Raw genomic sequence first — 27888 nt, 5'->3', positions numbered from 1 at the left:
AGTCTGTTAGTATTACCTCTTGACCTCACAGCATTCAGGTGCTGGGAAAACTTAATTGCATTTCCTGCAGAAATTGCTAGTTCAACCAGAGTAAATTATAACTACATAATAACCAACATTAAGATGATATCATTGTAGTCCATAGATTATTCAGCATTCAAACTGAAAGGTATTTGCCACAGACAATTATCTTTCTGCTTAACGTCAGCTCAAAGAACTTTACGGAAGCCAGTTGCAACAGGGTGCTGGTCTACTGAAATGTGCAGCCACTGTTGCTGCATGCTGGCAATCCAGGAATGATGAAAGCTACAGCAATCTTGCCGTTGCCTCTGAATCTATGATCCTTCCCAAGTGACAGAAGGGATGTGGCTGCAGAAAGGCAGAGTCAAGCTGTGTTATCTACTGGTAGGAATCACAATATTAGCAACAACCAGAGTCTTATTTAAATTACATAAATTGTGGTAAAAATGCATACAAAAAATAATAAAACCAGAGAATATGTAACAAATATTGTAAAACCCAAGAATATGGATGCCTTTACTCAGTTTCCACACTTTTCAAAGATGAAACGAAGAAGGGATGCCTAATTTAAGACTAAAATAATTGTTGTAAAACTAAAATATTGTCAGCCAGAAATACCCCAGAAACAAAATCCTTGGAAATATAAATCCTGTGTATTTTACATATTGTTCATCTACATAATGTGTGGATTAGGTCACTGATCCACACAGAGCCAAAATTAAAAGGAAAAAAAAGGAGGACATGAACAATTCTAAAACATAATGCAATATGTTAAATAGACATTTCTAGGACTAATCACAGTGGATGATACCTAAATAACATTACCTAGTACAACCAAGTACTTATAGTACTAGTACCAAGTTATGTCAGTTTAAATTGAATCAACAGTATATTTTGTTTCCAAAAAAAATAAGGTTTTGTTAAATATAAGGACTACTGGCCATCAAATATTGGACTTTCTTTTAAATGCTAATGACAACAATATTGTAATTAAAAAACAAGGGTTAAATTAATAGTACAAAATCTCAGTTACACACTTTGAGAACATTATATATTAACAGCATTAATGATGAAAATAAAAAAAAGACTTAAAGAAAAAGTTTTTATTCTCCTTTAATGGTTTAAACACACTATTTGTCCGTAGTAAATAGTAATAAAATAGCTAAATTGACACTTAAAATTGTCGAAAGATATTACTTGAATTGTGGTAACATGGATTGCCTATTTCTTCCTGATGTGGAGTAAAATCACAAAATAGACATCTTGTAATATATATATAAATAATTCCTGTTATGCAAAAATATCAGAAGAAAAAGTTAGTTAAATTTTAAGTAAGCATCTTGCCAAAGAAAATATGGAAGAAACAGGATGATATACAGTACTTATTATTTAAAGTACAATGGTAAGCATAAAGCATGTTAATGCTGATTGAAATAATATAAAGTACACATTTTATTGCTTCACAGATAAGAAGATTTAAATTCTCTGGGAAACCCAAAAGCTACCACTGAATAGTACAGTGAAACATTCTGACAGTACACCTGGTTGATAAAACCTGTTTCTTCAGAGATGTCATGTTATCCTTTTTATTCTTGATAACAACTGTAACGAATACGCCCCTGCGCACAACAGGGATCTTGGCTGCCCGGGCTGAAGAAGGTCTTCTTTAGCTCAGCCGGCAAGACCCCTGTTGACCGACTCCTGGGTTCAAGCCCATGCGGTGGAGGGGCGAACTGGGGCGGGAGTGGTGAGGGCACAAGCCTGAGAAAATGAATCCTTTACACAACTTTAACACTTGGGTCACCCTGGATAATGAAAGCTGGATAAGCAGCAGTGTGAGCACTATGCTTTTGATACATGCAACACTACTATGATGTTATACCAGTATATTAAATGCAGTATTTTTTCTTATCTGCCTACATATTTTGCTAAATGGTGTACCATGTCATGATGAATCTGTTTTTCTGTATACTATACAGTATCAACACCAACTAAGAAAATGACTAAAAAATGCATTATTTTAGACAATTCTTCTCTCTGCACATTTCTTTATAATATGAGAGTCTTCAACTAGTAGTTAGCAATTATCATCTTCCCTTACAAATTTGTAAGCTCATGGTTTGCCACTGTATCTGAAATTGCCAGTCCATGAGTCCTATTTTCTAATATGCACAGATGTTATGGCAGTGAGGACATTATAATAATCAAAACGTTTATTCTTACATACTTAAAAATGCATTTGGATTCTTTGCACATATTTATTTAACTTGTTGTTCAGGTGTGAGAAATTTAAAGAATAAATTCAAGCTATTGTTATCAAATAAAATTTACCTAAAGTCTAGAGCAACCACCAAGAAGGAGATGCTATCTCCTCAAGATAGGAGATGCTATCTCCTCAAAATCCTCAAGTAACTCTGTGATCATTATAATAAGGGCAGTAAACTGAATTTTATTAAGTATATAAAATGGAGGGTCAAATTCAAGTTTGGGAAGACCACCCAGTGCTCATTTTCTCATCGGCCACTACAGTGCTATTTATTATAGAAGGCTTCATCAAGCAGTAAGAAGTACCTGTTATTATTCATGTTCATGCTAGTAGAGAGACAGTGTCTGAATAGTTCTTTTGTCTTTTTACCACTAAGCTAACAAAGCCTCACCTCATGTGTTGATTAATGGCTTTACTCTTTACAATTCTCCGTACAATTTGTATAATTTATATGGACACTTGGTAGCACTGTACTATTCCCAGAAATTGTTTGATGTTAAAGACAGAAAAAAACTAACTGAACTATGGGTTTCCATTTGCAGTTTCAAATTGTTTTAGAAGATAAAAAGGAATGTACATTAGGACTGTTTAAACATTTTTTCTTATTTGTATATTCTTTTTTAAAGATGCTAGCAACATTTAAACTTAATGTATACCTTTTAAGCTCAATACTCAAACTGACATAGTGAATTTAGAGCATATATGTACACAACCAAACTTTAACTTAACTTAATTGTGTTTATTTGTGGCAAATTTTGGGAACATCCTCCACACTAATGGAGTGTGGCAAATATAAAAAATATACTGACGGGCCAGGCTGTGACTGTTGTTGTGATAGCTTTTAAGCCTGGGTATCTACGGAATTCTTGAAAAATTACTAAATGATCACAATCTATTTTCCTCACAAAAACTGTATTTATTGAAGGTGTGTAAGCCTGTATAGTGTGCTCACATAACTCAATAACTCATACATTGCAAATCTTCAATAAACATGCTTATACCTGTAAATAAGAAAAAAATAATAATATTGTGACTTTCCCTGATACAAGAATACTGGGTAAATAAACAGTATAGGTAAATAATATATCATTACATGAGCATACCCCTGAGTGTATAAATACAGTGTAAATGTGGATATTTCACGTGGCAAAGCACAGTGCTAGTAACAGAACAGCATGAAGTCCCATTTCCCACCAGTACTCCAATTCACATGACCAGCATGATGAGTCATGGGTAATTCCCTCATTGAAGAGACCTTCATCCTTTAATAGGATTGATAATAGCCGGCCATTTCTTATATATATATACAGTATAAAATAAATCTATATGTATATATATATTGCTTTTCAGCTCTAATCCCCAGTAGCAGTCTCTATTGTTTCCTGCAATAGGCTCCCGACAGTCTGCCTTTTCTCTTTTCTTGGGACTTGGCTTGGGGTTGGGTGGGGATGAGTAGGAGAGGACAGCTCTGTTTCTCAGTCCTCTATTCTGTAAAAGCTTGCCGCTCCAGTCAGGGATTTGTGAGCTACCCACAGTGGCATTTATCTGGCTGTCATAAATCAACGCAGTGGGATCTGAAGGCTAATTATACATATGTGACATGTTTCTAAAGCCAAAAAGCCTCTCCACTATCATGTAGTGTGAATTCCTGCAAAGTGAATGGTAATGGGGAAAAGAGAGAAATTGAAAGATTCTGAAGGAGAAACCAGCTAATGCAAAGGAAGAATCCAGAATAAATCTGTCAACCTAGATTCTACTTCAAAGTTCACATCCTTCAGCCTCCAATCTGATTAATCAAAACACTTCACATAGTCACTTAAACATATCAAATACTACACAAGGATACGATTTTTTTTTTACTTTTATATATTATATTTATTGTGAAAAAAATGTATATGAAATGCAAGAGGAGCTAAACACATGTACTTTCTTAGGGAAGACATGACATAAAAACAAAATATAACATGCTGATAAACTTGCTGATTTTTTTTTTAATGAAAGCAATTGATATAAATGCAATACTCCAAAAATGAAATCTCACCATCTAAAATGAAGAACCTGGATATTTCTTTTTTCTTATTTACTCTTAGAATACTGAGGAAAACGGTCAAAAGCAGTCAGAAGTTCACATACTGTATGACAAACTTCAGAGGCAGTAAGTTCAGTGAGTTTTAGCAAGCACAGTTCTTGGAGATACAATACTGACTAGCCTTCAGTTACAATATTGTAACTTTGAGTGACATGGTTAACTGCAGCTTCTTCACTGAGCTTTAACCAACAGCTCACTCTTCCAAATCTGATCACAAAGTCGAACCACGTACAAATGTGTCTCATATGTAACTAAGAAGATTCAGCATACATAATAAATGAACAAACAGGATAATTAACAAACCAGATTACTTATCCTGCCATAATATAGACATGATTCACATATTTACACCTCTCTATTGCCTCTGTGAGCTGATAACATTTAAATTCTGGCTAGAAACATATAATGGGTACAAGGAGAGTGCAAAAATTAGTCACATGTACAGGAGTCCTGCTCACTGTTAACATTGGAGGGAAATATAACAAATCACCCCACATCTGTCTACCATAAAACAAACACATTAAGGCACACAATCACATAATTATACATTTGACAATCTGATGTGGCTTCACTGTGACAGATACAGTATTCCCTCTTGTTTATGGTATACATGGTATGTACAAGTACAAGATTCTTAAGGATCAGGAATAGGATGTTTTCTGTCACGAAATCTCTATTCCCATAAGTCATAGTGTCAAAAGGCAGAAATGTATCATTCTAAACTGTAGAATGTACAAGATTTCTGAGCAACAGAATATCGGTTTCTATCACCAAGAAGAATTCAACTCTTGGTACTGTGACAGTGCCCCGTGGTCTGAGAAAAAGAATACTTTTTTTACCAAGAACAAGCAGATGAATTATAAAAAAAAAAAAAAAAATTCAATTGTATTATAAATAATATTGTTAAAGGTGCCTCAACTAATACTTCTGTCTTTTTCTTTTTTTGTGTTTTATTAAAAATATAATGTAAATAAATTTTAATATCATGTAAACCTGTTTCTTTTTCATCCACACACAAAACAACCCTGTTTAACAGATTTCTCCCAATTTGTTTGTGTGAAATTTCTAAGTTTCCATTGCATGAATCTTGCCACTGTTTGATGGAAACTGTATACACTGTTGCAGAGGCGCTGAGCAGTGGCGGAAGAAATGTAACTGATGCAGCTACACATAGGTGACCACAAGAGGGCACAGTTTTTTGTTGTGATTGATATTTTAGTAAGTATGTGTAGATGGGGAATTTACCCAACCAGCTAGATGTAAGGGATTTGTATAAGGGAGCCCTGCTAGTTGTATAAGGGAGAAGTCATATTGTAAATATTGTAGTCTCTTCCAGCTAACAGTGAGAACTGTTAAATACTTAATAGGAAAGATGCACATGGTCCTTGGACAACAACGGGAGTGCATGTGTGCCAAAGAAGCAGGAACAGCACAACTTGAACACTGTCTGAAAGTCAATTGCCCCCGAGGTCTGATAAAAGTCCTTTGACTGAATCTGGAAGTCACCAAATATATAAAACACATATAGTTTTTAATAGATATACATATTTTCATAGCTAAAATTATTATTGTGTACAGAAGGTGTAACTGTGAAATGTGTTCCTCATCACTGAATGTCAGGTATTATGATCAGCACAGGTCAGTAAGACAAAACACCTGAAACTTCAACTGAGAAAAGGCATTGAATGAATCACTTACAAATAACACAACATAATGAAATGGTGGTTCTTGTAATTATTCCCCAATAACACATATTCTAGTCTCTCTGTATTGCTGAAGGACTCCAGACACAAATATTGCTTAATGCATATGAGAGATATACTGTAATAGTACAGCTGGTAGAATTTGAAACGCAAATGTAATTACTAATGTATAACCATTCTCTTTTTTAAGACATCAATTAAGAGTGATGCAATGGCCCTTGCTGATCTGTTCAGGGTGAAGGTTCATGCCATTTTATGAAGCAGGAGCCATAAGCCTCTCACATCCTTATATAATGCACCTACAGGCAGGCAAGGATTCAGTTATTTACTCAGCTATTTAAAAGTGGCCTCTCTAATTCATTCTTTTTGACAGCTAAACACTGGGTTGCCTGGTAACCATAATTTGACATCATCTTCTTCCCGACGGGTTCCCATATTTGACAGGTTCACATAATTCTCCAGGTCAGGCAACTCGTTACTTACTCTTCAAATGACGTCTGTTTTATCATTTTAAAATTCCCCTCATGTAAATCCTCCCTGACCATAAACTAGCTCTGTTCAGCAGCTATTTGTGACACGAGTGCCACCCTCATACAGACTCACCATGGTGTGCAGTTACAAAATAGATCCGAAGCCATGAATAAAAGCTCATGAACATGTTCATTTTAATCACCCACGTCAGCCTCAGTCTGTGCACACAAATACAATCAAGAAAGGTGCCAACTTGTAAACTTAAGCAAAATATTAGACACCAAAAACTAGAGACTCTCTGGGGGTCAAACATATCCCTCTGGTGAAAATGTCACAGGTCCCTCATTGTGTGTTGAGCTGGAGGGATTAATATACCATCTATCTAGTAGCAAGACAGCAGAGGAATCAGATACTCTGTTTCCTTGGAAGGTGAAAATGAAAAGAACACTTATTTTTCCTTTTTCCAAAAAAGAATCCCTCTAGGCAAACAGATAAAAGCCTAACATCCTTCAGTGCTCTTCTGGTCTCTTTTGATCCTCTTGGGATTTTTTATATGTAAAGAAAAATAGAATTGAATGTTAAGTCTTTGTCTTTGCAGGGACTAGAATTCTTTACACAGGAACAAACAGTAACGTTTTGCTTGTACCACTTTACCTAGAAACTTTTTTTTTGGAAAGAGAAGAGGCTGTGTGTCCTTAGATATTACAATGTTTAATTAGTGCAGATGAAAGAAAGCAAACCATTCTCACCCGAAGAATTTCTTCCACACAGCTGGATTCATTTGAAAGGCTAACCTGAAGAAATAAAAAAAGGTTGTTTAGAAAAAAAGTTTGAAATGACAGTAGATAAAAAAGTAATCATGTTTCTAATGATTAAAAACATGGTATAATTTTTAAAAAGAGGATACATGATTTATTTCTTCTATGTGGACATTACACTGACACAGACACAGAAGCTGAACTAGCTTAAAAAGTTAGATTTCCCTTACAAAATCTGGCAAAAGTGAACCACTAAATAACATACTTTTAAAGATTGAAATTTGCTTAACTAAAAGGAGACAATCATATTATTTCAATAACACACTTTTAAGAGGGTTACCTTCTTATATTGAAAATGAAACCATTAACAATTAAAAAAGTCTTAAAAATAAAGTGCTCTTATAAATGCTCATATTTGCACTTCAAAACATTTTCATGTGTGCATTTTCCAATCATTTTTCACCGTGAAATAAAGATCTATTTCTTCCATTGAAGGTTGCATACTGACAAAGATCCTCTCTCTAACTCCTTTAAAATAAATGATAAAACACTTAGAAGATTAAAACATCTTACTAAGTAAAACTATTAATACAGTAACTATAGGTGATATACTGTACATGTTATATTTGTTATACTGTACAGTTTTTTTATTGCTAAATCTATTGATTCATCAGACAAACCTTGAACTGCAAAGGCACCAATGAGTATTGCCTTGCCCATCTCCTAATACCTATGTGAATTGCTGATTATCATGGTCAAAAACACAATGAATTCCTACAAAACATAAAACATCATACTAGGGCATGTTTACTGTGAGCTGATGACAAAGCTATGCATAGTTTCCTCCACCAATCAATATACTCTGAGCCCGTGCTCATCTCAAGACAGCAACAATATATCTCTTCCTGAGTGATTCCAGGCTCAGTACTAAAGTTATAGGATTTAGGGTCAATTTATTTGCACACTTACCGAGGTGAGCAAAGTATGGAGTTTTGTCAGTAACTAATTTAAGGCCAGAAGATGATTCCCCTACAAATCAAAGTAGACAACTGACTAAACAAAGCTGTTACTAGAAAAAACTACAGATGGGTTCCTTTGGCATCTTATTTTTTTATGAGAGGTACATGACTTATTAGTTGGACCTCACATGTTTGGGTTTGTCCGGTTTATTCCTGTCATGAACATGGTAAAGTGAAAAAAGAAGATTTACAACCAGCTGAGTCTCTGCTCTCATTGTACGCAACAGAAAAAAAAGTGTGCTTGTGGAGATTTCAGAACCTTGTCAATGTGCACGTTCAGACATGTGGTGACATCACAACCAGCATGTACAGTAGTGGCTTAACCCTTAGATCCTTATATTGATTTTTCAGTTAAAGTTTTAATATTATGGATATCATAGACCTAGAATATAAGTTCCTCATGCATTTGTTTAGAATTACAAAAAAGCTGTCTTAATTCACTAAATGTTATCCAAGGCTTATACATGTATAATATATAATGTGTGCTATATGGTATTATAATGAAAACCAAGAAGAGTTTGTTTTAATCCTGCAATTTCCAAGAAAGCAAGAAAGCTTATAGCCCTGTCGGTAATGACTGCAGTGCAGTCACTAAGGTTCACCGCAGTCAGTGGGCTGAAGAAGCCAGTCTCACACAGCAGTTTGGGTTGTCTTCAATGCTCTTTGAATGATGTCATTGTGCCACCAGCATGAACTGAGGCAATCTTTCTCAGAAAAAGGTCACTTGGTTTTAAGGACAATTTTTAGAAAGGCAGAGAAGTCCGTGGGGGCTTCTGCCAAATGGTATTGTGCCACATTCTGAATTAGAAATCTTCTCTTATTGATGTGTGACAAGCTGTTTACTCATTTTTTCTCAGGCCATGGTAAATGTGAGGAAATAGGGCACCCAGAGTGGAGTAAAATTAGTCACAAATGAAAATCACTCACAAATCTAACCTTATGGTAAAACACTTTCCTTACCCATCACACTCTCCAAAATGCTCTATAAGGAGACTTTGATTGAAAAGTGATATACAACAGAGGATACAGTTTGTGGATCTATGGGGTAATCAACTCAGATATCCACCAGACTCCAATATAACAAGTAATGGATGAATAATTTTGATGAATAATCATGTTATTTTTTTAGATCTACTGTATAGCTTCATTTTACAACTGTTACTGTAGGCTGACTTCTGAATGCAGCTGAGATTATCACCTGTTCAATGGAGAGCAGGAATAGGAATAGGAATAGGAATTGCAAGTATTTATCTACAGACAATAAAAAGTCTACTTATTTTTATTTTAAAATAAATTGCTTATTTTGAAGTATATAATTGTTCATTATGTGCATTATTATAGATTTTTCTTAATTAAAAGGAAAACTAAGGAAACTACCCTGTTCTGGGGATATAGTGTATACCATGCCTGGGGTAATAAAGCTTGAGGCATTAAAATTTCCCCTGATGTGATATATATGCCAGAACTGCATGAGTGGTGTATGTATTGTATAACTTGCCTACTTGTCTCTTAGTAGAAGGCCATTAATTACTATACTTTAAAAAAAATTTCAAATCCATCAATTTTTAGCATTTACTGTATGCATCTGCGATGTTGTATAGACCATCCTGGATTATGCAATTTCATTTCTTTTTCTATTACTTCAGAAAAATAAATTATACATGTATGTTTATTGGGACGTTTTGCATTTTAAAACCTTAAGAAAGAGCACAATTGGATGATGAGGATTGCCTCAGGCCTCACCTTCACCAAGGTGTGGTCTATATTCCTGGAGCTCCATGACCCAAGGCTTATACCTTACTTTTACAAAAGGCACAGCTATAATTTGCTGGATTTGTTGCTGTCAAAGTAAAGATCTAATCGGTGCCAGCGACTAAAGATTTTTATCAATTGCTTGATAAGGCGAGACAGAAACAAGAATTAGAGTGAACCAAAAGAAAACCTAATAACTCATACGTTTTGCAATGACCAACTGACACCCTAGAGTTTTGTACGTAAACACTACTAACACACAAGCCTTTGTAAATCCATAAACTTCCTGTTTGCTGAAGGGCAGCAGTTAATATTCTGTTCCCATGGAAACAGTGTTCATTCTTTTACAAAGGGAATCTTATTAGATTTTTTCTTTTCTTTAATACAACACACCAAGTGTTACTGTACAGAATATTACTCTGAAACTTGTATTTCACGATAAACCTCAGGTGAGCTATGTAAATATATATAACACAAAATAAAAAGTGTTCTTCACTCAATATTAAAAACACATTTCACTAAATAATTATAATACTGTTAATAATTTTAAAAATATGTCTTACTTTGTATGTAGAGAAACTCAATTTAAATCTATGTTAGAGATTCTCTATATTAGATATTCTTCCAGGAAATGGTCTCAATATTAACATCCTTGAATTTTCAAAAGTCTTTTGTTGTCACAGGATAAACTACATTTGCACCTATAGTACAGTGTAAACAAAATAAAAAGTGCTTTTGATAAATTTAATAAGGTAGGAGAGTAAAAGAATATATTTAAGGCTCCATTAACGTTTACGTTTCACCTTCATTTTTTCTTATTTTCAAATTTTATTTTACCACAAATAGCTTATGCAGAACTGTCCAGCTGAGATCTTATTTCCTGTCTCCAGCAGGGGTCCTTCATATACCCTCCATTACAAAAAGATTGAATTGGTTTACAAATGATTTCTCTTGGATACTCAGTTTTGTCATTCAATAGAGCAGGTGCTGGAATCAGGTACCATGTTTCACAGTAAATCATAGAGGCAATTCCAGTGCCATAACTCAAGCAGAACTTTCAGTGAACAGCCAAGCACTACCATACATTTTATTGCTGAGTTTGAGCAAATTATTCTAATCCTTGAAAACTAAAAGCTAATAAGTATTAAAAGGCTGATGCCCTAGAACTACAGTGTGTGATATTTGAAGCTTTGAAACATGTAATATCAGCCTTGGAACACTGGAACATGGAAGATTTGTGACAAAACAAACTAGTTGGTAGGTTATTAATGTGCATCACGCTCTCTCATCCTAGCGTTAATCCCGGATCAACAGGGTCCGCTTGTCGGCACACCAGTCTCCATTTGGCGGTTTGAACCTAATCTTTGAGCTGACGTTGCCATTAAATGCGACCGAGAATACTCCAACCGACACGTCGCTCCGCCTGCTGTTGGGGGGGGAGAACAAAGTAATGTAGCCAATTCATAGAGAGGGATTATTAGGAAGCATGGGAAATTTGGCCAGGACACCAGGGTTACACCCCTACTCTTTTCAAGAAACACCCTGGGATTTTTAATGACCACAGAGAGTCAGGACCGTAGTTTTACGTCTCAGCCGTAAGACGGCACTTGTTTACAGTATAGTGTCCCCGTCACTATACTGGGGCATTAGGACCCACATGGACTGCAGGGTGAGCACCCCCTGCTGGCCTCACTAACACCTCTTCCAGCAGCAACCTTTTTCCCAGGTCTCCCATCCAGGTACTGACCAGGCTCACACCTGCATAGCTTCAGTGGGTTGCCAATTGTAAGTTGCAGGGTATTAGTGTGCATCACGCTGATATTTAAATTTAGGGTGTGGACCCCTTCTGGGGAACCTAAACATATTTTGTGTGCTTGGAGGTACCCATGCTGATAAGGTAAGAAAATTGATGTATTTGGTGCTCATGCTAACAATAGAGGTCTTTAGTGAAGAGATATAATGAGATATAATGATAATGGAGCATGCTAATTTATAAAGTGATATTGCACTATTAAACTGTAATACTATGAAGTTAACTTAAATTAGTATATTCATATCAAATTAAGAAAATAAATCTTAACAGAGGACCAAAGAGGACAAATAGCTATTATAAATTTAAGATAACAATTCTAACAATTATTACATCTTCAGTTAAAAAAAAAAAATTGGTGATTTTAAACATCCTTGGAAAAAGAATAGTGATTTTTAGCCATATGTATCTCATTATGTATTACAGCAAGCACTACATCTGAGGGGTTTGTTTCTTTCAAAAATAATAAAAAGGCTTTTAATTGGCAGATGCAATGATCGCTTCAAGTGGCACTAATCTCTGAAAGTTCTTTTTTCAATGCAGCACTCTGGAAAAATGTGTCAGTCACCTCGTTCTGCAAGACTGCAGAAACCTTTCAGCAAAAAGAAGACCTATTCCTTTGAATTATGTGGAGATCCGGAGAATATTGCACAAGCAATTACTGGGGCAGAAATACGTTTTCTCAGAAATAGCTGTTCAGAAAATGGCTACACGTCAGCAACAGATAAGATTTTTTTTAACAGTATCAAAGTCCCCAACAGCTGCGATATTCTCAGCACAACTCAAATTGTGCTTAAAGAGGTGGCCCAGCAGCTTTAGTAACAAATGGGTAATATTTAATATATAGAAAGAAAGACCTGAAAAGGACTTCTGTGTGTCAGTTTTGTGTAGGTAATGGATGAAGTCCTGATAGCTAAAGACATAATTGTGTCTTTGGTTATGAATAACCAGATGTAAATAATATGAATTACCTGCATTTATAGCACATCTGAGAAAGATCCCAATAGACTTTAGATATACAGTATGAAGGATCCTTATGATGCGTGGCTGTCATACTCTGCTAGAACTTTATGAAGATCAGATTTTAAAAGCCCAGAGAGGTGCAGGGCACCCTTGGCAACATTAGCTTTGGTCTACCCCACAATACTGACCTTTGTGATCTTCAAGCAGCCTGTGAGCTTACAATGTTGTCAGCGAGAGCTGCATCACATCTCCAGGAGATATCAAGTTTTCCTGCACATGCAAGTCCCAGAATGAAAACCCTGATGTGTGTATATTATAGAGGAAAGCACGAATAGTCGTCAAACTCTCAGGCTAGTCTCAGAACCATAATGGTGAACCATTGTGGGAGAGCATAAAACTACATAAATCAAGTTCACAGTTAAAATAAATACAAATTAATCTAAAGTTGTGGGGGTCTGTGGTGAAGAGGTTAATGCAATGAATAGCATGGCAGATTCCAATAACCAATCAATTTCATATCAGAAATTTAATTTTAAGTGATCATTACTTATTGCATAAAATATTAACTTGCAAGGTGCCAGTGATTATGAAGCTCTGCTGCAATTATATATAAAGAAGGAAAAATCTTATTTTTATACAGTATGCCACTTGCTAATATGCTTGTTCCAGCAATTCTGAAATCCAGAACTAATTTCTTAAGACGTATACAAACTCATTTTCTGCAGGATTTTAGTAATCAGATATTTCAGTTAATTCAATTCATGATTCCCTCATCTTTCTTTTAGCTGAGATATTTGTGTTTCAATATTGCCTATTGTTGGAGATGTGTGTGTTTTCACACCTTTAATCTGATTTTCACACTTCATTCCCAGTGCTTTGTCATGCCAAAATCTCCTGCATTTCATATTGGATACTTAAAACAGCACTTCCTGCGATCTGTGAATGTCCTCCTTATAATCTGTGACCCATGTGACAAATACCAAGACTTTTTCCTAGTGTCACAGTCTTAAAATCAGTAATTCTTTCCTCTTCAAAATCAAGCCAAAGGTATTTAGAAGTCATCTTTTTTTCTTCAAAATGGAATGTGTTTTTCACAAGTGTAGTAAATATTAATTGAATTATGTTTTTATTTAAAGATATCTAAAATATTACCACAAATATGGTAACGACACAGGTCACAGAGTCAGTAAATCTGATTACGTCTACTCTGGTGATGTGAACATGACAACTGAATGTATTTCTTTAAAAATTTGAATTATTTGAGCTTTCCTTAATGATATTCCTCATTTAAACAGTTTCTGAATTGACATGCTAGCAGAACTATACACAGTATTTGTGGTTATCTACAAAAAATCAGTTCCAAAATACTCCCCCCACAATCCACAACAGCCAAACACATCTACTGTAGCAGCAGGGGGAACAGAGGGGGAACTGGAATTGCTACACACCAGGGATGGCAGCATCCAGTCTTGACAAAGCCTGAGAATCTTACTCTGCAGGCTCGCAGAGTCCAGTACTGCTCATTTATTGAAGACTGGAGGACAGAGACCCCTCCCTGGCCCCAGTGGGAACACAGCAGCAGAGATGCTAACACACAGTGACAGCAGGACAGGGCAGGAAAGTCCCTGCGGAGCGCTCAGCAGACTCTGCCACCTCAGCTTAGCCTGACTGCTGCCATAAGGCCAAATACCATAGTGAGATTTACTGAAGAGATACAGTACAGTATATCTGAAGTCTCTAGAAATTCTCCAGCCTGAACATCATAAAGGGACTAGTTATGATTCTTTGTTTCACTTATATAATATGTGCGGTATATAGGAGTAACTTATGCAATATATACTGTAAGTAATATATGTATATGGCAGATAAACGCATTCCTAAATTTAAACCCATAGAAATTATTGCAGACCAAGAACCCAGGAAGTGTCAGAAAGCTATTCCTAAACTTCCTAGGTTTGTGTTCTTTTTTAAAGAATATATATATAAGAATACAAATTAGCTGAAAGCCTGAGGGGTGCTTGCACACCTTGCCTTCCTGAACACTCACTTCTCCATCAGCCTCCAGCACTCAATACAGTTACAAGAGGAACAGATGGAACAAAGGGACCTAATTACCATGCAAAGCACAACATCTTTCAGATGCTAGGAGAAGCGTGACTGCAGGAAAAGCTGGTCCTGGGGAAATTTCAAAATATGACCACCCAGGCATAAAGCAGAGGGCCAGGCTTCAGGATGGGAAATATGAAATCTCAAGGTAGTTTAATTCAGCATTAATCTTCACTCACTAATCACTCAGTATGATACTCACACCCATGTGCACAGTTACACGAAAGCACCTATTCTCCCTGGCAAAATTAATGAGCTCAATCTGCATTAACAAATTATAAATGCAGGGGTCACACTAGGGGAAAAGGGCAAATAAAAGAATTACTTTCCAACTCAGAAAGTGTCAGCACTGATCATTTCAAAAGGTGACCTTTTTATTTAAAAAAAGAGACAAGGTGTCAGAGGAGACTCTCTGAATAGTATGTAACTTAGGTTATCAGCCTCAAGTAAGTTAATGATCTCTTAGCTGTTGTGTTATGTATATGATTCATTAGCAATACCACTAACAATATTCTTAATCGGATCTGTGAAGAAGACAGGAGTGCCATCACTAACCACTTTACTGCTATTTCAAGCTATTGCAACGTTAATTATTTCCACCAGCTATGTGGCTCATAGAGGTCCCACAAATGTTACTGAGTCTAATGTTCACAAATGTCTGTTCTGTTTTTATATCCATTATGCTCATTCAGGCTTAAAACATTTGTATTACAAAATACAGGGTTATTTCATAAAAAAGCACAGCAGTGGGTATGGAAAATGTTCAGTACACAATAAATAACTTTTACAATATTATTTCTACCTGAAGAGCTATCCTGGTTGGACAAGATATTTTCTGAAATCTCATCTACTATTCACAAAATATGGAGCTGAAGGACTTGTATTTTTTCTGACCCCTGAGGACAATGCGTGTCTTCATAAGATCTCTGTACTTCCAGCTTTCTAGAAACATTTCTATCAACAGATGTCCGAGATGGAACTGCTGAATAAGCATTCATAATGAATGCGAATAAGAACACAAAGCTTCGGTGGCTTCTGAAATAAGGATAAAGAATGCAGAGCAAACTGCATAACTCTTGGAAACAGACACACCTAAATAGCTAGTTAAAAACAATGTAATGATAATCTTCAACTTAATGATTTTCATAGGAAAATGTACAGATAAAACTTCATAGTCAAACAAACCATAAGCATCATTATGGTCATACTGGTGAACAAACAAAATAAAGTAATCAAGTGTTGAAAACACTACTGACAGGATTGGGACCACAGCAGCCAGATGTAAAAGCTTTTCTACTGTATATGCACATTACACAGATGAGAGTGAAATATTAACAGGAATAATGACACTTGTTGACATAATGTCTAATGCAATCTTCTGACATGTTTTTAGAACTACTTCCTTCTATACTGCACATCTTCCAGGAAATGAAAAAAAAGCAAATATTAAAAACATAAAAATGAACCAAGAAACCACTGCAAATGTTGGAATACTATTTAATTTTAGTGTTGATGTTTAAGATAACAGTTTCACCATAAAAGAGAGATTGGTTTAAACTGCTTAATAAGCAATGAATGTCTATGGAATTCAAACTGCAGGGTGTTTAATGTTATGTACATATTATATACATGCCAGACTACTGACATGGACAGTTTTCTTTACTATTCTACATTAAAATAATTATGAGGTACCGTATCTCTCTGTACTATGGATACTACAAGTCCTACTAACAGGCTTCATATGTATCTGCTGTTCCATACTTAATGAAACTTTAATGACTTTGGAATACACTTATGTATCTGTATTCTGTCTCATAGAATGTGTAAAAATCTGCTATTTACCACATGCTGCTTGTTGTTTAATAATTGTAGTTGATATTGTTCAACAAAAGTAAAAGCAGTAAAAAAGTTTCTTGTAAACCTTTTATAAACAATAGTGATTTTCACATATACAGTAGTAAGCATGAAACCAAAAAAATTACATACTGCATTTCCCAACTGAAATCATGAATATTTTTTTATGAATAATGCAGATATATTAACTTATGAAGCACCCTTGCACACTTTGTAGTCTAAAAATATATCATTTAGTTTGAACATTTTCACATAGCCTAACTAAACCAGCTAGTCTGTGCAGAAAGTCTCAGGCCTTGAAAACCATTCTGAACATGTTGCAAAGTGAAACATACTGCAAGCATGGCAAATCATCCTCTTTGCAACACTCACACACCAGACACCCCTTTAACATCAGAGCCTTCCACTCTCTCATCCCAAGAACCTTTATTCACTTTGACCCCACTATATATGCCACTAACTCTAATTAGATGGAGCAGTATGTTTCACATGCATTCCAATTATGCAGAGGAACATCACTATAAGCATTCTCTCTTATCCTAATTATCTGTTACTAATTTAAATTTTGGCTATGACTCTGCCAAAGTGATGTTAATGTAAGTGTTCCTGTCAGCTGAAGAGTAATTTGATTTAGGCCTTGCTGCAGTCTAATTAAATGTACTATTTATGCACAGTATGCAACTTTATTTCCTGGCCCATCTGTGTTTTATCATTACTATGAAAATGTACAGTGAATTATAGTTAAAATGTTGGAAATATTTAAGTATCTTTATTTACAAAACATTATTTTAGTGTAAGATGTCCCTTTTTGAATAAAGGCAGCAGAAAATAAGTTCCTGGTACTACTGTCACTATGTTTCCTTTATAGCATCCGGGTTTTGCAGTTTTGAAAGAAAGTACTGAAAGTCCAAAATCAGGTTGAAGTATTAAAGTATAATGCATATGTAAGTGGCAAAGCATGTGAACCGCTAAATTTCTGTAAAATATAGGTAAGGAAACACTAAGCAGGATAATTATAATTATAATAATGTAATTTAAAGAAATGCAACAGAGTTGCTCACTCTAATGCCATTAGGTAAAAATAAGCTAGACTGAAGTGTTTCACTAATCTTGCATATCCATCTAACCACATTAATGAATTAAACACACACTCATAAAAGTATCTATATAATACAGCTTAAATTAAATATAATATGGACAGTAGCCAAAGCTGGGTATTTGCCAAAGTGTTCAGACAGTTCACAAAGTGCCCAGATGTGCCAGGCAGATGCCAAATTAGCTTATAAATTGATGTGACTTGGCCAACAACACACAACCAGCCAGGCAGATGGCAAAAAAAGACTTTTCACAGAAATAGAATTACCTTCGTCACCTTTCAGGACAAAAAGCATGGAACCATGCACTGCAATGTTTATTTAAATAACTTCAATACTTTCTGACAACACTAGTTAACAGAAAACACAATACTGCCCAAGATATTTTTAGCATGGGTAGGGGAAAAGAAAAAAAAATCAGAAGTAAACGCAACAATGTTTTATTGATTTTAATCTTACTGTAGTCACGCAAAACAGGTCTGATACTAAGTGGCTTTGTTTAAAAGAGACATAAGACCACAGGCTCGTGAAGTAGAGGTGCTGCAGGTCCATTATTTATTATGAATAAGCATTCTGCCAGAACCTAATATTCAGTTTTTTTCTAACAATCTGTACAGTTTTGCCATGGGCATGCTGCTATTCAGTGTTTCATCCAATTAGCACTGACTCGTTTCTGTGCAGGGGTGGGTGTTCAATCTACGATAGCTTCAGCACTGAGCCTGCCATGTAAGAGTTGGAGCTGACTTTACAATGTCTCACAGGAGTTCAAGTCGATATTATAACTATTTCAGTAATCTGGGTGGATTCATTTTTTCAAATAGATCATTATAACGAACTGAACTACTTTTTACAAATATTTTGTACTTTTCATCTTATAGCCACTGAATTTGGAATTATTTCTTTAGGTCTCAGCTCTTAGCAATGACTACACCCTGAAATGTGTGAAGAAGACAATATAACTCCTCTGTCTCACCTGTTTTTAAAGCTACCTTAAAACACTGGAGAATAAAGAATATTTAACTATTAACATATTTCAATACTACAGTTTCTATAGTACTAACATTCATATTCCCACCTTTATTTTTAGACTTGCGATCTTCAGCATTTTTTTATTCACTGTTTATACACCCTTGTACCTGTTTTTGCAACTGTTATTGCAATGTCCCAAGTTCAGTACAAGATCTTGTACTTCAAATTTGTAATTTTTTTAGTAATGACCAAAAACAAATTATGTGATGAACGAGTGATATTTTGTAATAATAATAAATTATTATTTGAAATTTGCTGTAAGAATTTATCTTGATTGTATTTAATATCTGATTTGCAATATAAGTGTTAAAGCGTTTTGCTCTTATATTAAATGTGGGTTGTTCTGATTTATTAATGTACCATTGTGTCTTTGGTCTCATGAAATTCAGATGGGCTATAGAGGTTTTGGTAGCGCAATGAGAAAAATGCACTCCCCACATATTGCTTCCTGCAACAAATGAGCACCCCTACTCTTACCTCCTAACTCTGCATAAAAAAGGCAATAATACAGAACCACAGCTAGTGCGTAATAAAAAGAAATATAATGAGAGTAGGGGGTCGATGGTCATAGATCTCACCAACAATCCATAATCTAATGCTTTCAAACTTTTCTATGAAGCCTCAAGCATCCTGAACTTCATGGGTGACATTCACAATTTGGACAGCACATTGCCACCTCTCCATTCTCATACTGTAACTCTACATATATCTGCTTACTTGTTAATTTCCCTGTATTACAGGAAAATGACTGTTGAAATGGAAACAACTGTTAAATGCTGTTCCTCAACATCTGCCCAGTTGATCTAATAGATAGATACTTTGCTGGGGCAAATACTGAATTACCTTAAAATGTGAAGCTGTTTTAGCACCTGCCTAGAGAAGCTGGCCACTTCACCAAGTACAATGGCATCATGAAAAGTGCCCCAACTGTTCATACCGTATATGCACAGCATTTGTGATAAATTAACAATTAATTTTACAAATAATGATGTACTGTACTTACTGTATGCCATTTAAAACACCCAAATAATAAAAACCCTGTGCAAATTTACAGTAAATCTGTACAAACAATGCAATATAACCTGGGACTGAATAAGGAAAATGAGGTATGAGTGTTTGCAAAAACCATCCCATACTGTAATTCCATTCATTCATTACCACAGTAGCTTATTCCTGGTATGTCACAGCCTATCACAGAAGCCTAGAATGAAATAAATCCTGTATGGGTTGCCAGTCCATCACAGGCCATATACACACAGGGAAAATTTAAAGATTAAGTGTCACGCCCTCTACAGCCAGAGGGGGCTCCTACTCTGTCCTGTCCCTAGTTTCCTGCCTGGGTGTCCTTCCGGTCCCTCTCTTTCCCTTGAGCTATATATTTCCGGGTCTTGCACTCTGCCCTCGCTCAGCATGGACATTCGGATGTCCTGAAACCCGCCTAACCACCCAGGTCGCCCCATGTCCGCTGCCTGAGGGCAATAGTTTCTACCTGACTCCGGAACTGCTGAGCCCGGGCCTTTTTCCCGTTCTGCCGCCACGCATATGGGTCTTTTCTGCTCTCCTGCTCTCCACAGTTAGTCCCTTTGGACGCCCGTGGCATTAAGCTAACCTGCTTGTCTTCAGGAGCTGGGGGGAAACCAGAGTACCCAGCCCAAATAAGAAGAGCATGTAACCTACGTACAGAACAGAAGGTGCCCCAGTCAAGAATCAAACCCTGCACCGTGCCGCAGTACAGCATCCTTTTATATAGTGTATATATACATGAATTTGGAGAAATTCTCATATACAAAGATTAATCAATTACAATAGAATACTGAAAAACTTCACTTATGTGCCCCTGTTGGTTATGGACCAGTAACCTCACAGAAATGTCTGTTCATGAAGGCTGTGTTGTTGTGTCTAACTACTGTATATTGCAACAGTAGTTTGTTAAATTCAATTAAATTTGTATTTATCCAACACTGACCAAAAACAGCTGAAAATAAGCAACAAATAATATAAAAATCATTTACTACTACATTTATAATCATTTGACTACTAGGAATATGAGTGTGTTTTCTTCTTCTGTTACTTTATCCCATTGTGTACAGTATACTTTTGTTTTTTTCATTTTACAAATCCAATTTTATAGCTAAAAAATAAATACCTTGCTAAAAAAATACCTTGTTAATTAAACAAAAAACCTTGTCAATGTTCAGCTGGCTGGACAAACAGGTGATTGAAGATTGGATATGTAATGCACCACTGTGTGTGTACATACATATTATACAAAGGTTTTCTTCTGAGAATATTGCTTTTGCAATCTATAAACCAGAATGAAGTAGGCCAGAGTAGGCTGATAATGGAACACCCAGGGACTCAGAAACTGTAAATTAGCCACAACTTGGCGAAGACGTGAAAGCTATCCTCCAGGGAGACAGCACACACAGCAAAAGAAGGGCTGCATGTTTCAGTCAGCTCTCTCTGCAGACACATTTCAATCAAATCACTGTCACAGAAAATCAAAGCCCTATTTGGCACAAATGAGGAAACAGAATTCACGCACAGGATGAAAATGTTTGCCCTGTCCACTTCCTATTTGATATGTTTAGTAAATCAAAAATTATATATGTACTGTAGCTTTAGAATTATAAAATGAACAGGTTTTTTTTAGCCTTTTAGTTACACTATCTTTGGTAGAAGTAGGACTAAATTAAAACATCTAGCTAGGTTCACAATTCAAAACATGAAATGCTTACGAAACAGAAATGTCACTATTCACTTCTTAAAGATGTGGTAAAAACAGTGTGTGACTCAGGAGATTGCTATAGATTGGGTTGAGAGTCTAACAGGCACTAGATTTCTACTCTCTGCGTACTCTCTGCTGCCCTGCCACCTAACAAGTGCCAATGAATGTAATGAAATGAAAATGAATGTCAAATACAATCAGTATAAACAGATTTATGCACAGCTTTTTTTTTGTGATCAAAACAGAAACTAACAGTTGCAGAATTCTGCTTAAACTTTGTCTTCCTCTGATTTGGTGGTTAACACATCAGTCCCAGTGTCCTGCAAATTTCCTTTCCTTATTATGATGGCCTCATTTTTGATGAGCAATATCCCCTAGAAGAAATGTATAATTCTAATATTTTTTTATTTAACTCTTTATGGAGAAATGTCTCTGCCCTCAGAGAGCACTGGAGTAGGGAGGTTTGTTTGCTGTCAAAAGTCATAGTTAAGACTGGTTTGGAGTAACATTTAGAATCATCAGGAGGGGGGAAAAGGTTTATGTGACTCGGATCTATTTACTGGATTTATTTAAATGAGGGAGTTCATCATAACTCTGCTTACAAAGCCTTCAACAGTGTGTCTCTCTTGCGAGCTTTTGAACTTAGAACAACAAGATCTTCCAACTCTTTCCCAATCTGACGAGTCCACTTACAGGGATGAAGTTGTACAGCTGCTTAGGTGGTGTCATAGCAATTACCTGGACTTGAACATAAAGAAAACGAAAGAGCTAATAGTGGACTTTCGGAGACACAGGCCACACACTCACAGCCCACTCAGTATTGATGGAACGGAAGTGGAAACATTCACCAGCTTTAGGTTTTTGGGAATTCACATCTCTAAAGATCTAACCTGGACTGTGAACACTGACTCTATCATGAAGAAGGCTCAGCAGCGCCTTTATTTCTTGAGGTGCCTCAAGCGATGGGGGATGCCAATACATGTGTTGGTGAACTTCTACCGCTGCACTATCGAGAGCGTCCTCACCAACGGGATCACCGTGTGGTATGGCAACACCTCTTCGCGAGAAAGAAAGGCACTGCAGAGAATGGTCAATATGGCCCAGAAGATCATCGGCTGCGGTCTCACCGAGATTAAACAGCTCTATGAGGACCGCTGCCGTGGTAGAATTCTGGCCATCACAGAGGACAGTCACCACCCAGGGCATGAGCTCTTCACCCCACTGCCCTCAGGCAAGAGATATAAGAGCATACGGACACTTACCACTAGATTCTTCAATAGCTTCTATCCACAAGCAGTGAGACTGGCGAACACATTTAGCCATCCCCCTCGGACCACACCTACACCATCACCATCTACCTCATTGTAATTTATTTATTGTACGTCTCCAGTCATTGTTTACACGTCTGTATTGTTTACATTCAAACTGTCTGCATGTTTACTTGCACATTGTCTATTGTTTGTTTGTACATTGTCTTGATGCACTGTTTGCACCTTGTTTTGTTTTTTACACTTGTTTTACAATCGAGAGACTTTCTGTAAGTAAGAATTCCATTGTACCAGTACCGGTTACATATGGCAATAAAGTTCAAGTTCAAGTTCAAGTTCAAGTTCATCTCACAGATCAAAGCTACATTCACAGCCTTCTCAGGCTAGTGTTACAGTATGTCATACCTTAAACCCATACCAGTAAATGTAAATAGCAATAATGCCCAAGATTAGAGGGGAATAAATATTTTATTGAAAAAAACTCCCCACACAGCAGTGTGGCATGCAGCCACATGGACAGATCATAGATAAGCTTTTCTGGAGTTATTGAACATTGCGTCTCCCTGTTAAACTTGAAAGCATGTGCTAACAATATCCACAAATTAGGTTAAATATTTTTTATTCAACGTCTGAAATTAAATTAATACACTTCAAAGCGTCTATGTTTTGTGTTATTTGTCATGTCTTTGCCACACATTTTTTTAATCCGAAACAATTTAATGGATTACTGAATATGTACTTCAAGTGCCGGAACCATGTTTTTTCAAGAATAAAAAATGATATAGAACGCTAGAGTTATCTGGAATGCTTCTTTAATAGCAAATTATAATATATGCGAAAGACAGGAATGAAAACATAAAATACCATAATCAAGTACAGTATAATATGCACACTTTTTACATTTAAGAGAAATTCTGAGTTCTGTATTCTCTTTGAGTTCATGTCATAAAGACATAAATGAACAAACAGGTGAGCACATTCTAATAACTGGAAAGAAGGAACAAGGAGTATGAAGATCCCACAGGGATCAAACAGAAATATACAGCAGAAGAAGCTTTGGAATGATGTGGCCTTGACTAACATTTTTACATTTATGAGATTCTTTCACCCAGGCACATAAATATCTGCCAGTAAAGTAGGATGGGGTAGAAAGTGTGGTGTTTCAAGTAAACCACTTGTTATATCATTCAGACCCTTCATATTTTGATACTACATCATTCTGAATGAAAGTGAAACTCAAACTCAGTCTATTCTTAGAAATCGTCAGTCACATTAAAATATGATTAGTACAGTTTGTGAGCCTGACCCCTCAGATCATCTGGTAGAGCCCTAATGACTGCACTGTTAAAAAAATATGAGCCTTTAAAAGTAATTAGGGCATGCATCTGTAGATGTGACCCCTTACATCTTTAATCTAGAGGAATTTGCTGTACCTTTTAAAGCATAAGAAAACAAACAAGCAAAGATTTAAACAGACTGTGATCAGATCACCTCTCATCATCCTGTGATTTAGAAGAACTGAACTGGGGCAGCTCTAGAAAGCAAGTGTCTCCTACTAACATGACACCTGCCAGAGCTAACAGGTCACTGGTTTAAATCAAAACCTAATTTGATTTGTCAGATAAGGGCTGCCGAATGCTAAGGCTGTGGAGACTGAAAGGAAATGTTTGCAGAGGTTGCCATCCCAACGTGAATCAGTCTATTCTCATTACAAGTCTGCCAGTTGAAGAAACAGGATGGCAAACCTGAGAGACAGCTGGTCCCTGCTGAGTGTTAGCCTTCAATGCCATCACACACCAAACAAAAACCACTTGATGTGCACAATAAACAGGTGCAGCTCAAACCGGAGTGATATTGCAGTTAAAGCAGATGGCACAAATGTCATGGAAATTCAGGAACATTACAACTGTGGTTCAATTGCTATGCACTGCCATAAAACCCCACTTGCCATGAAAGTTTTTTTTCCTGTCCTACTTATAATACAAAGAAAACACAGTGCAAATGGCATTATAGTCTCTGGAATTCTAACAGCAAGAGGTACTTTAGCTAAATATTATGACTAGAGCAAATCTAATATTCTGAACACCCTAGCATCAGTGTAATGACCCACATACAGGTTCAATATACTTTAAGCAATCTGGGGAGTAAACCAAGCCCTCAGGTCTTCAGTGTTTGTATGTTCCTGTAATTGTATTCTAATACCCTTACAGTTGCATAGGATGTCTTATACTAATCCAGGTTAGAGCAAAAGCAATCCCAAGAGGGATAACAACATAATGAACATGAACAGAGTTCTGATAGACCAGTGACCTACAACCTTTTATGCTGAATGAGCAAAAAGAAAATCACTATCATGTGTTGACCTAGCTTTTACCCTACAATTATTGCTTTAATAGTTGCCTGTCCATGCTAACATTATCAGCCTTATTCCCCACACAAAGAGGAATCCACTTGAAATATTCCAAAATAAAATCAGACTTCCATTGTAATACAGCACTTGACGTATTTCTTAATTTTCTTTTGCAATTGGAATTTATACAACTTTAAGTTTAACAATTAAACCTACATTTGCATATTTAATTACCAAAAGCAGTTGACAAAAGCTGACTCTTTACTCAGTTGAGTATGAAGTGTGAAGCCAATTGTAATTCAGGATATCAGTTACAGTGGAAGTGCCACTAACGTATACTATATAGAACACTATCTGCAGCAAGGCAGATAAGAATTTGATTTAACATCCAATTAAAAGGCGTCATTGAAAAATTACTTCAAATAAGTCTTTTATTTTCTTTAATCAGTCTTCGATTCAAGTCTTCCTTAGGCCTACTGAACCACGAATCAAGACTCATGAATTTTGATTAAAAAATCTAAGCCCATTTCTAACTAAAGCAGATTTTTTTGTTACACTGTTTGATAGAAATTTAATAAATCTATGAGCCCCTGCCAGCATCATTTATCATCTCTTTTCCACAAGACTGGCCCATTATGCCGAGGCAGTAAATTATGAAGAAGCCAGCAAACCAAAACTTCAGAGGACGATATTGAAGAAGAACTATAATCACTGCCACTGAACCATATAATTGCAATAGAATATGAATAGCTGAAACATTAGCCCTATTTCTAATGTGTGACATCCATGCATTTGGTTAAAGCCAAGTGCTACTAAATCCTAACAATACCTTGGTTGGTGGCAATGGCTTTCTACTATCTGCTTGTGTCCTGCCATTCATCCCTCATGACCATTCGGCAACTTTAGGCAGTAGATGGTGCATGTCAGTTCAGGTTAGGTATGCAATTCATGCTTGAGACTACTGACTCTTTATTCTGAAGATTAAAATTCCCCTCTAAAGATCTCACCTCAGCACTGACAAATGAATTGTCATTTCATTGAACTTCCTTCTCATATGAACCTTGAATCTGTAAAACAAGTAGGCCTATACAAAATAAAAATGCATATAAACCAGCAGAAATTTAATTTACTTATTGACTAAATACTGAGATGAAATTACTTTTTTAAAATGTAATTGATTATTTCTGATGTAAAAACATACAAAAACATTAAACAGTATATACAGTTAAATCCAATGTTATTTTCAGAAAATAAAAAAGACTAAAAGGATAAAGAGTTTGGGGGAGCAGCCACAGGTGTGTATAAAGGTGGTTTTACAATTTTCTTTAATTTACAGATATAAGATAGAATCTTAGTAAATTCACTAGAGCCACCAGCTGCTTCTTCTCACTGCCATACACAATGGCTAAGAGCACCAGGTATTCGCTTGTAATCCCATATAGGGGTAATCCCATATACTGCTTAACATTCACAATTCAAAGACCCTTCCACTGTGGCTATTAAACAGTAATTGTACATGGATCACTCTTGTTAAGCCACAGTTAAAAAAGATGTATTTTATTGCATATTGTGCTTTAATTAAAGGTGAGGAATACACTTTTTAAAAAAACTACAAAAAAAGCAAGAAAAAGACATCACCACAAATGTTTCCGCTGGTTTCTGAGCAACACTCCCATGCTCTTGCCAGGAGCGATGGCATTATGATGCGATGTACCAACTGTCCTACCACATATGCTTGTCATGACATTTAGATGGCAGCCAGGAATCCACTTGTGGTTGTAGGCTATTGGGAAGAGAACAGACTTGAAAGAGGCTACAGAAGAAAGGCTCTGTGTGATCTATCACAGCTAAGCTTCCCCCCTGCATAAAATCCATTATGAGGTTTTTCTAAAGCTGCAGAAATGGCTGCCATCATTAAAGCCAGAGGAATAACATCTGCTTGATAAATTCTGTGTTATTCATAGGGGAGGCCCTAGTGAGCAAACTAGTTTATCATTTGTGTTTTCTGTACAACATAATATTCCTCTCTTATGAGCACTTATGCAAATGGCAAGCTCTGCTAAAACTATAATTATGTTTTGATTTATACCGTAGTCACTGACCATTACACCAGTAAAGGTTGGAACAGCCGACTCCAGTAGTAATTAGTTTGGATGCACTGCTCTAAGTTTTTACACAGTGTCTCTGGTTCAACAGCATAATAATTAAAAGGAAAAGCTCAACATGACAAGTGTTCCTCACAGCATTGCCTTCTGACTAAAGCTCATTTTTACTTTCAACAGAACAGAAAATCACATTTCTGTATGTTTGTGTATGGTTCACACATTGCACAGGGCTTTACAGCATTATCTTGTGCTTAGATTTCCTGCTTTGATAGAGAAACTAAGTATCATCTATCTTTTAAATGTTAACCAATTCTATTCTTAGGGAATACTGTAAATATCACATCTAAATAACACAGGACACCATGTTCAGGACTGTAGAAAAAATAACCACCAAACTTTACGATAGTGAATGTTGCTTTTACATACAGTTCTTATTGTATGTATGAACTATGACCTATAATTTCACATTTCTACCTCACTGAAACAAAATTTAAACAAACAC

The 27888-nt window shown here is 36.1% G+C and overlaps 1 protein-coding gene across 3 annotated transcripts in view; it reads right to left on the bottom strand.

Moving 5' to 3' along the window:
• Positions 1–27888, bottom strand: part of aff2 (AF4/FMR2 family, member 2) — a 193316-nt gene that overhangs the window by 85272 nt on the left and 80156 nt on the right. For 2 of the 3 annotated variants that reach the window (XM_015351809.2, XM_015351812.2), the window contains one exon: positions 7300–7344. The exons of the other annotated variant lie outside the window; for it this stretch is intronic. In XM_015351809.2, coding sequence (XP_015207295.1) covers positions 7300–7344 — 45 coding nt within the window. The remainder of the gene's footprint in view (positions 1–7299; positions 7345–27888) is intronic. 3 annotated transcript variants of the gene reach the window in all.

This window comes from Lepisosteus oculatus, chromosome 8 (assembly GCF_040954835.1).
Source record: "Lepisosteus oculatus isolate fLepOcu1 chromosome 8, fLepOcu1.hap2, whole genome shotgun sequence".
Lineage (NCBI taxonomy): Eukaryota > Metazoa > Chordata > Actinopteri > Semionotiformes > Lepisosteidae > Lepisosteus > Lepisosteus oculatus.
The sequence above is the reverse complement of the archived record's forward strand: the minus strand, read 5'-3'. Positions and strand labels throughout refer to the sequence as shown.